This window comes from Anguilla anguilla, chromosome 9, assembly GCF_013347855.1.
Source record: "Anguilla anguilla isolate fAngAng1 chromosome 9, fAngAng1.pri, whole genome shotgun sequence".
NCBI classification, from domain to species: Eukaryota; Metazoa; Chordata; class Actinopteri; order Anguilliformes; family Anguillidae; genus Anguilla; species Anguilla anguilla.
In genome coordinates, this window is record NC_049209.1 from 53,008,575 (window position 1) to 53,021,508 (window position 12,934).

Genomic DNA, 12,934 nt, shown 5'->3' on the forward strand with positions numbered 1-12,934 from the left:
GGAAAAGAGTCCGGAGGCGAGACAGAGGGAGAGAGTAGCGCAGTTGGCACAGAGTAAGCCAATGGGCAAATTTCATATCATTTACTTTCATTTTTCTCTCTTTTTTTTTTGGTGAAGTGTTACAGAACGTGTTCATTATTTTGTAGAGTACATTAATTGTAAGAAAGTCGACAAAAGATGTGGGTTCAGCTTTAACACTTTCACCCCAACGATTTATCTGCAATGATCCAAGATTTATTTCTCATTAAAAAAGTGTCTCTTGCTCTAACATTCATAAGATACGAGAGGGTGCATTTCTCCTTGAAAGTTAAAAGTAAAAGTGTGTATTGATGCTAAACGTTTTTTGAGTGAAACAGCTGTCACGTGTATCAAGGGTATTTATTTTTCCCCAAACAACACCACCCCCCCCCCCTTTCCCACCCCCCAAACTGCAGGCTGTGATGTCACTACAGACTCGTTACACTGAAGGATATGAGGGCATTCTGCTATTGTACAATGTTGTCCCAGAGCATGCTTACATAATATCGCTATACTACACCAACAGAGGGGGGTAGGGTGGGTGCGGCAGGGCGGAGGGTGGGGAGCATTCGTGAGGAATTCTGTGTGTGTGTGTGGGACAAGGCTAGGTGTTTTAATTTTTTTTTGGGGGGGTGGGGGGGTCTTGACCCAGATCGAGCGCATGTAGTTTTCCGAATAGCTCCTCCTCCAGCTGTTCACAGTTCTGGCGGGGAGGGGGGGGGGGGTTGCCACGGTTTCCTTTCTCAATTACAGGATGCAACATGCATGCTGCATGCTTGGGGGTTGGAGGGTTCGGGGGGGGGGGATAATATTGGGAGTTGCTATGGTTATTTATCAAATCCAACACATTCGCACACAGGAGCCAAACAGCAGGCCAAAGTTTGGCAGGTTCGCGGGAGGAGCCATATCTGTCCATCGCGGTGTTCAGGCATGTCCTGTAGGAATTCATCCGTGCCAGGGAAAATGTTTAAGTACACGCACCCAGCTCAGGGCCACCTGTCATTGGCTGAAATGCAGGACATCTCGGGTTACCAGGCAACCCCAAATCTCACATCCACAGTTCACACAACCCCCCCCCCCCCACCCCCACCCACCCCCGCCTACAGTCACACTCACACCGCACCAATCAAAAGAGTTTCCACGGGAAGCCTCTGGTTTTGCATGCACCACACTCACCTACAGGCTGATATTTCATTTTTATGTTCAGATGAATCACATTTTCATTGCCGGAAGCCTGGAGGTGTCGGAATCATTAGGAAAATGCAGATCCCCGCCCCCCCCCCCCCCCCATGGAAGCTACTCTGTCCTGGAGCTGGTGTCAGCACGCAGTGATGACTCAGACAAACACACACCCAGTATTTTTTAAAAAGCATGCAGGTGGTCATTTTTTTTTCGTCGAAAAATACAAAAACAACAATAACCGATTCCAAAAAAAAAACAAAAAAAACTTTCTCTCCGTCACGGCCGCAGACTGGGACGATAGACCGCAAGACTGCTCCACCCGCACCCAAGTCCTCTCCTCCACCTCCTCTTCCTCCTCCTTCTCCTCCTCCTCCACCTCCTCTTCCTCCTCTATCCCATCACTGCTGCTCTTTATGGCCTCTTTATGCATACACACCTCTCATATAGAAAACAATGCAGGAATACACGCTGTGAATATCATATTGGTATAATTGCATCCGCTTGTGAACGCAGACAGCTGTCCCCCGTCGCTCTCTCACCCCGGCGCTCCCCACACACGACCCTCGCTGTGTCCGTCTCCGTTTGGGGCGCTGAGAGAACGCCCCACTGTCCCGGGACCTCTGTTCCTCTGTCAGACTCCGGGTACACCACCGTTACTCCAGAGCTCCATAGTTACCGCAGAGATGCTCCATAGTTACCATGGAGATGCTCCATAGTTACCACAGAGATGCTCCATAGTTACCGCAGAGATGCTCCATAGTTACCGTAGAGATGCTCCGTAGTTACCGCAGAGATGCTCCATAGTTACCGTAGAGATGCTCCATAGTTACCGCAGAGATGCTCCATAGTTACCGCAGCGATGCTCCATGGATACACGCTGTGCCTCTGTCCTTTTCCTCTGTCTGTCCGTAAAGGTATTTGTGTTAATATGTCTTTTTTATGTTTTATTTTTTTCTTCTTCGTTTTTTTACTTTCAAGTAGATGTTAGCTACAGCATGCATGTGTTTCTCTTTTGAACGTATTTATTGTTTTTTTTTGCTTGCATATTTCATATTTCATATTTCCCTTGGCTGTGACTCAAGACTTTTTTGCTTTATGAAGGGCGCAGAAACTTGTTTTCTTAATTTTTTTTTTTGGAATGGAAGGAAATTCTTTTTTTTCACATTTTAAATTCTGTTTTGCCAGATTAATATGTATTTTACAGATGAATTCATCAGGTTTGGGTCGTCCTTGCGGTCCTCTGTGCCTATGTCAGATCTTCTCAGGGCATTTGGTTTGGGGGGAGAGGGAGGGAGGAAAAGAGGCAGAGAGGTTAATTTTATGCTGTAAAGATTAATACCACTGCTAACACCAAAGCCTGTGTCGACTTAGATAGCGTTACAAAGACACACAAAAACTGTGACAGAAACTGCGTGTGAGTGTGTGTGTGTGTGTGTGTGTGTATATGCGTGTGTGTGTGTGTGTGAGTGTGTGTGCGTGTGTGTGTGAGTGTATGAGTGTGTGTGTTTATGAGTGTGTGTGCGTGAGTGTGAGTGTGTGTATGAGTTTGTGTGTGTGTGTGTGTGTATGTGTGTGAGTGTGTGTGTGCATGTGTGTGTGTATATGCGTGTGTGTGTGTGTGAGTGTGTGTATGAGTTTGTGTGTGTGTGTGTATGAGTGTATGAGTGTGTGTGCGTGTGTGTGTGTGTGAGTGTGTGTGTGTGTGTGCGTGTGAGTGTGTGTGTGCATGTGCGTGTGTATATGCGTGTGTGTGCGTGTGTGTGTGTGTGTGTGCGTGTGTGTGAGTGTGTGTGTGCATGTGCGTGTGTATATGCGTGTGTGTGTGTGTGTGTGTGTATGAGTGTGTGTGCTTGAGTGTGAGTGTGTGTATGAGTTTGTGTGTGTGTGTGTGTGTATGTGTGTGTGCGTGTGTGTGTGTGTGTGTGTGTGCTTGAGTGTGAGTGGGTGTATGAGTTTGTGTGTGTGTGTGTGTGTATGTGTGTGTGTGTTTATGAGTGTGTGTGCTTGAGTGTGAGTGTGTGTATGAGTTTGTGTGTGTGTGTGTGTGTATGTGTGTGTGCGTGTGTGTGTGTGTGTGTGAGTGTATGAGTGTGTGTGTGTGTGTGTGTGTGTGTGCATGTGCGTGTGTATATGCGTGTGTGTGTGTATGAGTGTATGAGTGTGTGTGCGTGTGAGTGTGTGTGTGCATGTGCGTGTGTATATGTGTGTGTGTGTGTGTGTGCATGTGTGTGTGTATATGCGTGTGTGTGTGTGTACACACATGTAATGACGCAGATGGTGATCACTAGGATCCCGATGAGGATGGCGCTGATGCTGAGGAAGCGAGCCACACGTCCAAGTCGCCGCGCTCCGTCCACATCCCCCTGAGCCAGACTGCTCCGGGCCTGCGGGGGGGCGGGGGGGGAGGGAGGGGGAGGAGAGAGAGGGGGAGAGGGAGAGAGACTTATGCATAATATAGACCCATTTATACAGCTGGACATTTTCTAGGAACGGATCAGAGGCAGCACTTTAATTAAATTTCTGTTACAGCATCAGCACCTGAATTCAACTAACTGCACTGCACCCCCGGCCGCGACACGGACAAACGCACACGCGTGCATAGCATACATTCTGAGCACGCGCGCGATACACCAGCACGGGACCCCCGGTGGTGGTTAAAGCCTCATTAGCGAAACAAGGCACAGTTCCCCGGGGATTCCTGTGCAAAACCTTGTGTGAGCTTTGAAGCCGCAAGGCTTATAATTCGTGAGCGTACTGTAGTCATAAACTAGCAAAAAAAAAAAAAACATTAGTGCGGTATAGATCTCTTAAATTGAATGGGTGTGTCAATGCGGCGAAAGCGAACCCTTCATCAAACAAAGAAAAGAAGTAGCAAGCTTTCCTTTAGCGTGACTAGTGCACGTGACTAGTCAAACAGGTCGGCGTGCGCCAGGCCTCCATGTTCTTGCAAGTCAAACGTTTGTTAAATGCGACATCACCGATCTAAATATAAACTGGAATTCGAATAAACGCATCGGCTGCTTCTCTAGTGCTTAAACTGAAGTCGTCACTGACCGCTTTGTAAAATTATTTTTGTCGGGTTCCTCGACAAATTCAGCGAGCGATTTCGATGGTGCATAGCAGTTCTGAAGTGAGAATTCATGTATCTTTATTTCCAAAACGTTGTTCCATGAGATGTGAGGCGAGCGTGGGTATGCATTTCTTAAACTCCACATTTTGGACGGAGTTGACGACGACGCGTGAATATTAGATTATGTGCGGTCACACTTCCGCCTGCAGAGCCGTGGTTCGCTGTCCGTGGTCCTGATATGCGCTTTCGTGCGGACAGTTGGCCTGCGCGTGAGCATAGAGCGACGGTTTTTTTTTCCACCTAAGCTTAACTGGACAGTTTGATGTCCGTTCATGAAGATATCTGAGTGCGAACGAAAGAACGCTGAGCGCCACAAGTCTTCTGCGTTCATTAAGACTGATAATTGATCCAGTTATGTAGCCAGTGCCCCAAATGCTGCAAAAACCAATAAACAACTCTGATACTTCAGGGTTTTGGGGTTTCTTTTACTTTTCAGTTAGAAGAGTGTAGAGGCAGGCCAGCCAACATGGTGCTTCCCATTTGTAACGCACATTAAAATTCACAATCCAAACTGCCCTTTCTTTTAGATTGTGTATCTTTAAAAATACAAAAGCACAATCTTGTGGAGACTGCTGAAGAAATTATGCGCGAGATTAATAATGTATGATAAAATTACATATAGCTATCCCCATAATTACGGGTGAAAGGATCACGGGGAGCGCCCAATTAAAAACTCAGGCTCGTGTCGGGGGAGCTTTTCCTTGACGCCGCTAGGCTAGGCTAGCTCACAGTGGCCTGGATCCAGCCGTTTGTGCTAGGGGCCGCTGGCCCTTTGCAAATAACACTGAACTGGAGTGAACAGAGCGTTTAAACCAGGCGGGCTCTCGCTCTGTTTTAAATAATTCATGTGTGCCGTGCGGCACGGACTGGGGGAGTGGGGGGGGGGGAGGGGTTGTCGGCCATCTTGAAAAGCACGGGACTTTCCGCCGACCAGATTCCCCCGAAACGCTCCAGAGGAACATGGGGAGGGAAACAACACGAGGAACGGGACGCCCGGAGGAGGGAAGAGTGGTGCAGAGGAGAAGGGCGGGGGGGGGTATTGTGGGTTGGTGGGGGAGTAATATTGAAATTGCCCTCAGGTTCCCCCTCGTCAGCGTTGTGAGCGGTATTGATTGGCTGTCCAGGCGGGGCAGTAGTATTCGTCTCGGGGGGGTGGGTAATCGGACCTGGCGGGTTTCGGGTTTTTTGGGGCGTGTGCGTGTTTTGGCGCTTGACACCAGCGATCGGTCCCTCTGGTGCTGGCTCAGCAGACCCCCTCCCACCCCCTCACACCCCCTCACAGACCCGGCAGCTCAGATTCCCAGATCATTCACAGAGACGGATTCACAGATCACACACAGGGAGTGATTCACAGATTCACACACAGGGAGGGATTCACAGATTCACACACAGGGAGGGATTCACAGATCACACACAGGGAGGGATTCACAGATTCACACACAGGGAGTGATTCACAGATCACACACAGGGACGGAGTCACAGATTCACACAATTCATATCGTATACATACGGACAAAAAACACATTACACAAAAAACATACATATACTCTTACACACTGCACACACTACTTACAGCACATACTGCAAACAGCCAATTAACACAAACCTGTGTACACTATATGCGCGCACAATTTAAGCATGCACACTCACACGGGAACACACACTTCACACACTCACAGACACGCTTGGCATACATTTGTGCAGTTGAGTTTCTCCCTTAAAACTATTCATTAGTCTCATTTATTGTCATTTATTTTGCTTAATTAACAAGCACGCCGATTATCTGCACAACTAATTGGCTGGTTTTTATCTTAACTGTGTCTTAAAGTGTTTTCCTCCCGTCTTGTGTCTCCTCAGAGAACGTAAAATGATAGGTTCAATTTCACCAAATTTAGTTAATCGTGGCGAACACCGCGTTCGGCCGTAAAAGGTAAATCATCCCGTTAACTGCCGCACGGGCTTTTAGCTGGAGATGCACTGAAGGGCCGGAGTGTCTGGGCTCCTCGGCGATCGTTTAAACTGCAGAACCTCTAGATGTGATTAGATAACCGGATCTTTACGGCATCGGCATTTTCCTGAGTGTGGCTGCAGAGAATGAAAGAGGGGAACTTGAGTTTTTTTATTTTATTTTATTTTTTTTAATGAAAGATTGGATACGGGGGGAAAAGGTGCACCGTGATTCTGACGCAGCGGGAAACAGTGCTGGCGCCAGCCCAGGGGTGCACAGCTCCGGTCCTGGAGGGCCGATCCGCGCGCTGGTTTTTGGTCCGACCGGCGATTACCATTCCTTACAGCTCTATGAACGACGCTGCTTCTCTCCTGCGCTGGAGCACAGTGAGATCTCTAGGATACGCTTGCAGCCTGCGGCTGTGGCCCGCGCTTTATACACACGTCAGGTCAAGATATGATTGGGCCAATTCAGTAAATGTTGGGAAATGTTGGCACAAAATCCTGAAATGGATTGGCCCCTGCTGTGCGCCCCTGCACTAGCCTCAGTGACTCTGTGCCTGACAGAGAGGGATCGGAGCCAATACCCTAACCTGTCCACTATTGATTATTTCTGATTATTTATAGCCCGCTTGTTAATCAAGGGAAAAAAAACAGAAACGGGTGGAGAGTGAGGGTCAGTTTGAAGGTAACCCCCCCCGCACTATTTGCAGCTCAAATCTCAGCACTGCTTCGCATTTCATCTTCCCTTTTCCTCTCTCTCTCTCTCTCTCTCTCACACACACACACACACTAGCCATGCATACACACACACACGCGCAATACAGACACACAGTACACAAAGACGGTGAACTAGGAATTCCGTTTTCCCCATCACCAAAGGACAAAACAACACATTACAGGCATTCAGCCAACGCTTTTATCCAAAGCGACTCACACAACGTTTAACATTCTGTTTAGACTGCATCAATTTATACGGCTGGATAGGTACGGCTATGATGAAGCAATGCAGGTTAAGTACCTTGCTCTAGAGTACAGCGTCAGTGTCCTACCTGGGTATCCAACCTGTGAACATTAGGTTACAAGACCAGCTCCTTACCCATTATACCACACCTCCGCTCCGCAGTTTGTGTTACTGAGCAAAAGCCACAGAGTTAATCAGCAAGTCGGTGACTTGGTAAGTCCGCCCGTCAGTTAGTCAGTCAGTTCAAAAGTGAGTCAAGTTGGTAAGTTAGTTAATAGGTCAGTCCGTTAGTCCATCAGGGAATCGGAGAGTCATTCAGTTGAGATCACACTGATTAATATTTTGGTTTTGTGTTACACGGCTACTTCGATCCCTCAGCACGAGACAACATACACACGCCGTGCAGGTCAAACAAACAGCACAGCAGGATACTGGAGAGGCGACAGAGCTGCACGTGTTACAAACAGAACACACCGCAGTGAGTGAGTCAGTCAGCCATTCAGGGAGTCGGTCACTGAGTTGAGTGATTCACACAATGAATCAGTGAGTCGGGTAGCGAGTCAATCAATGATGTAATCAGTCAGTGGCCCTGTCCAAACATGGGGAAGAACTAATTCAGACTACTGATCAGTACATCCAAATCATGACACGAAACCCCCACCTTTATTATATGAAATTATTTTCCTCATCATCTTGTAATATTATTGGGGAGTGGGGGGTTATTTGGCCTATTCTGCAATAGTGCGGGGGGGGGGGGGGGGGGGGGCTTGTGACCTCCATATCCCCCCCCCATAAATTAGGCCCTTGTGTACAGAGCATAGACAGGTGGAAGGTAAACGGCAAAAGCCTCGCTTAGTCGAACGCTATTCCCATCACATCGACGGACCGACAGGAGGGAAGGAGGGAGGGATGGTGACGGAGAGAGAAAGTAGGGATGAGGAAAGCGAAGAAAGGGAGAGTGAGAAGGAGAGAGGGAAGACAGTGAGAAATGAGAGACCCCTCCCTCCCGTCAGAGGAAAGAGAAAAAGAACGATTTTCTCTCACTCCTCCAGGGCTGTGCATAATCATCCATGGAGTGGCCTGGCGGGGGGGGGGGGGGGGGGAGGGGGAGGGGGGAGTGGGGAGTTTAGAGGGGATCCCTCCTGCTTCTCAGCAGCGCCTCAGTCCCATCGACCGTGCCTGCAGGCCCCGGCTGCAGCAGCTGCGCATGCAGGACTGCGGTGACTGCGGGGCTCTCCACGGCAACGGAATGCCGGAACACCGAGCGTTCCAAATCAGCTGTGGTGAGCACCGCACAGAAAATTCGGGTATTTTTACAGGAAAAAAAGTGCGTTGGTGATAATGAAAATAAATCCTGTAAATTTGAAAATAGCCCTTTTGCAAGACAGCCGTCTCTCTGAGCGAGGGAGAGAGCCGACCACGACCCACACTCTCTGAGCACTGCAGTACCAGCACCGTCCCACAGGGCCGTCCAGAATGCCAACATGAATCACCAATAATCTCCCATCTTCCCCCTGCCGTTCACATATAAAGGTTAGGTTACCGTCTGCAGCGGATAATTGAGTCTAAACCGTCAGCTTGCGCTCCGCGAACAATATGTTCTGAGTGCTAACGCAGACGCTGCGCTCTCCAGACCCACCAACTCTCAACCGCCAGACCCACCAACTCTTTACAATTAACCTACCATTGAAACCAATACCACAAAGCCATTGAATCTGATTATTAAAAATTATTGTAAATTATTAAGGGCAGTGACCGAGCAGAAGGCTGCGGAACTGCATGTTCTGTAGTTTATTCAAGCCCTGCACTTAAGAAGTGAAGAGGGCAGGAGAGTTGAGTATCTGGTGAATCTAAAGAATCTGTGCTGTGAAAAAAAAACACACAAAAAAAAGAACACTCCTTTATGATGTCACACACAAAGACAAAAGAGACTCACAGCAGGGGCACAGGCACAGGCTGGCTCCGCCCACTAACAAACACCATGCATAAGTGTGACTCGGGGGACATGTAAAAAATCCTTCCCCTCCACAGCCAACGGGTGATGTCAGCAAGTGGGGTCACTTGAGTTCACTCAACCGTGCAAATCAATATTCCAGCCGTAAATTAATAAATAAATGTTTCCTGGATTTGAACTTTCGAATTTGAAATGCCTGAAGTTGTTGAGATGTTTGGTTTCTTTAACAGACGCATACAGCGCCGAACCTAAAATGTTTTTCATTGTGATTTTATTATTGGTGACTTGAGGCCAAATCTGGGGTCACCTAAGACTCACACGAGAACCCATCCCTACCCCTTTCACTCTCTGACACACACACACACACACACACACATTCATTACATCACTCACATACTGATCTTCACTCTCACTTTCTGTCCGTTACACACGCACACACACGCACAGGCTGAAGTGACATCTGCAGGAGGCCGTAACGGGTCCTGCCCGCAGATCAATGAGTCTTCAGGAACTCGCCACGCCTCGCGCGTGACTTCGCAGGGCAAGCGCTGGAGTCCAGGAGGCAGAACTCTACGCAACGGTTTCACACAAGGTTCCACAGGCGCGCGCGGATGACTGGAGGCTACGACTCCTCCCCTTTGAACACGCCCCTATGTTTTTTCCCCCCCAAACGTTGTCAATAAAAAATAAATAAATAAAACTGTTGCGATCTACGCCCAGCCACTAGGCTAATCGGATCACCACAACAAATTGTTAACTAGACAAACGCACCTGAAAATATTTTCTGCTGGAAATTAATGTGAATTATTAGATTGGACATTACTCGTTTTTAATCACCAGAATTGTCAGCGAGCAATGATTTCCAATTATACGTTTATTTTTAGCCTGTTTGACTGTCATGATTTCATTAGAAATATATATTAATCATATTCCCGGACTCCTGAGTTCAGCGCTGTTGTGGACATCCTGTTCTCAGAAGTTCGTGAATATACTATTTCCAAAAACACGATACTTCAGATGATTCCACTAAAACGAGGAATTTCATTTCATGCACCATATATAATGGATCTTATAATTAAACAGTAAAGCGTTGCCTGTTTCCTTGATAATAACCAGGTCGCGAATTTACATGTAGGAGAAAAATACAAGGAAACAGGGTAATAAATAAGTAGGTTACATTCGGTCCCTTTGGGAAACCGTTACTTACCATAACTGAATACACCAGCGCAACGATGCTGACGGGCCAGACGGGACAAAAGCAGGAGAGGACGACCAGTATCAGATAATCCCGAGGTGGCGGTTGCTCCTTAACGGTATTCCCCAGAGAAGAGCGGCTCAAACTTACGCGGGACGGGGACAGAGGCCGCGCCCCGAGAGTCCCCGCGGACCCCGACCTCACCGGCGAACTGTGTCCGTTTTGCTCGCTGTCCAGGGACTTTACGCTCCCGAGGTTGGCCGTGAAAGAGTTGGAGAGCTTGATGTCGCCGTCACGGGAGGGCTCGGTGGTGACGGCGCAGAGAAGTTTTTCCGTCTCCAGGGATTCCGCGGGCGGCACAACGGTACCCCCTCCCAAGGTAGTTTTCTGAAACTCGGCATCTGTGTTAATTGCCATTTTTAAAAAGAATAACGAATCCAAAAAAAAAACCTCGCCTTTAAAAATTCCCTGGCTGTAGAACCAAAATTATTTAATTAACTAAGCGGCGAAGCGTTCAATTATTCTGCTTAAATTGGCAACGTGTCCATGCTTAAGATATGTGATTATTAAATCGTATCTAGCTAATGGTATTATCAAAATGTTCGGCTAATTTCTCAAAAGTAAAAAAGTACACCGGTTTATCCTAAATGAGCATTTAAGCGTCCGTAACAACAGAACGGAGCCAGCGCCACAAAAATAAGCAAGTACCATGTAACAACCGTTCATTGATCAATGGTGATACTGGGTAGTGCCGAGGATAGCAATCAAGAGAGTGTTCTAGCGATAGGGAGCGCGCATATATTCTTCGTCGTTTATCGAATGCAATGAATTCGCGTTTGCTTTGCCGATCCGTCCCGTCCAGTCGTCCGGGTGATGAGTGGATAAGTCCGTTTTGTGCACGCGCTTTGTCCGTCTACTGTAAACGGGCAAGCCCGAAGTGAAAAAAGGGAGGAAAAAAAAAAAACTCTCAACGAGCTGCCTGTCCCGCACCTTCCCGCCAACGTTGCACCATCAGTAACCTACCAAACGATCTTCTAACGGTAATGCTTACTCATAAAAGTCACTTTTTATGATAAAAGATGGTTCGTTGTAAAATAGAAGAAAAAAAGTTACAGTGCGAATCCTTGCTTTGAAAGAGGAGCCGCAACGCGCGCCCGAGCTATAAGCTACCGACAATTAACGCTGCAGCAGCAAGGGGCGACAAGAGCGGAGCCTATGGCAGCGCGAGCGCACAATGCGTCTTCCCACGAGGCAGCAGCTCCAGTCAGCTGGAATGCTGGCGCGCGTTGACGTCTGGACGGATTTTCTTTGCAGCAAGACCAGCGCCTGCACTTCCTCGGGGAATGCTGCAACTCTGTAGAAAAAAAACAAAAAAACAAACGAAGGAGCGACGTATCCCGTTATAGCCTGGCCTGCTGGGTGTGCTCGAGGGTGTACAATTTGGTCAAACCTTTTTTGTTTGTAGTGGAATGTGGGTGTTGACGCACAAGGTCCCGCAAATGAAGTTTTTTTTTTCTCCTTTTAAACGAAGTTGTATTAACAGAAAATGCGACAAAAACATTCCGACTGTCACTGTATCCCTGCAAAATGAAAATAAATGTCTCCCATGCATAATAAATATTTTGAATTTGGGTCATTAACCATGTTTTTTTTTTTAATTTATTGAATAATATCTGTGATTTCAGCATTGCTTTAAGAATATAATGGATTAGCCCACTGGCCTCACACTGTCTATGGTTTTACATCATTCAAAGTAATAGAATTAATACATTAAGGCATGCGAGTGCTAAAGCCCTTAGCTATTTGTAATTAAAAGTGGGGTTGCTCTCCAAATGGCAGATCAACATTTGCTGCAGTTCCTGTGCGTTCACACGGATCACAGGTACGATTCTCTCACAGCTGCAAAGTTCTGTTTGACCAGGGGAAAAAATGAACCCCTGCTCTTGGTCGAAAGTGGGTTGGACCCCAACTACCTGCGCTAACGTTATTAGGGGCGATGAACATTCGTCACAGGGATTTTTCACTAACTTCACTGGTAACTGAAAATGACGACAAAAGGTTTTTAAATGTTAAACTCGGCACAAAGTTACTGACTCACCTGAGCTATAGGTTAGATATACCCAAGGCATTTCTACTGACTCACCTGAGCTATAGGTTAGATATACCTGAGGCCTTCACACTGGCTCACCTGAGCTGTTGGTTAGACATACCTGAGGCCTTTACACTGGCTCACCTGAGGTGTTGGTTAGACATACCTGGGGCCTTTATATATATATATATATATAAATATATATATATTTATATATATACTTAAGGCATTCCTGCTGATCCTCAGGTGGAGGACAGGTAGGCTATACCTGTGAGCCTTAGTGGTTTCTAAAGCAAACGGCCAAAGGTCATATGTATGTTGGGCAATCTGTTACAGTGGTGCTTGGGACTGGACAAACACGGCTAAACCGAGGCATATTTGGCAATCTGTGTGTACATTTAAACACTCTTATCCGACGGTTTCCAGAAGAACACCAGGCAGGAGATCACTGTTTT

General features: G+C 47.3%; 1 protein-coding gene across 1 annotated transcript; it reads right to left on the minus strand.

The window, feature by feature from the left end:
- Window positions 1-112: 112 nt before the first annotated feature.
- On the minus strand, window positions 113-11,782 carry LOC118235363 (trafficking regulator of GLUT4 1-like). Its single transcript, XM_035432593.1, has 3 exons — window positions 10,403-11,782; window positions 3,461-3,584; window positions 113-2,457 (listed from the first exon to the last, which is right to left on the minus strand). Exons 1-3 carry the CDS (start codon window positions 10,805-10,807, stop codon window positions 2,447-2,449), a joined length of 540 nt encoding a protein of 179 aa, XP_035288484.1. The 5' UTR covers window positions 10,808-11,782; the 3' UTR covers window positions 113-2,446.
- Window positions 11,783-12,934: the final 1,152 nt, after the last annotated feature.

Excerpts from the sequence above, each read along its gene's own strand:
- LOC118235363 (XM_035432593.1), bottom strand. The coding sequence starts at position 10,807 with ATGGCAATTAACACAGATGCCGAGTTTCAGAAAACTACCTTGGGAGGG. Across the intron at positions 3,585-10,402 it reads CGCTGGTGTATTCAGTTATG|GCCCGGAGCAGTCTGGCTCA; the intron begins GTAAGTAACGGT and ends GCCCCCCCGCAG.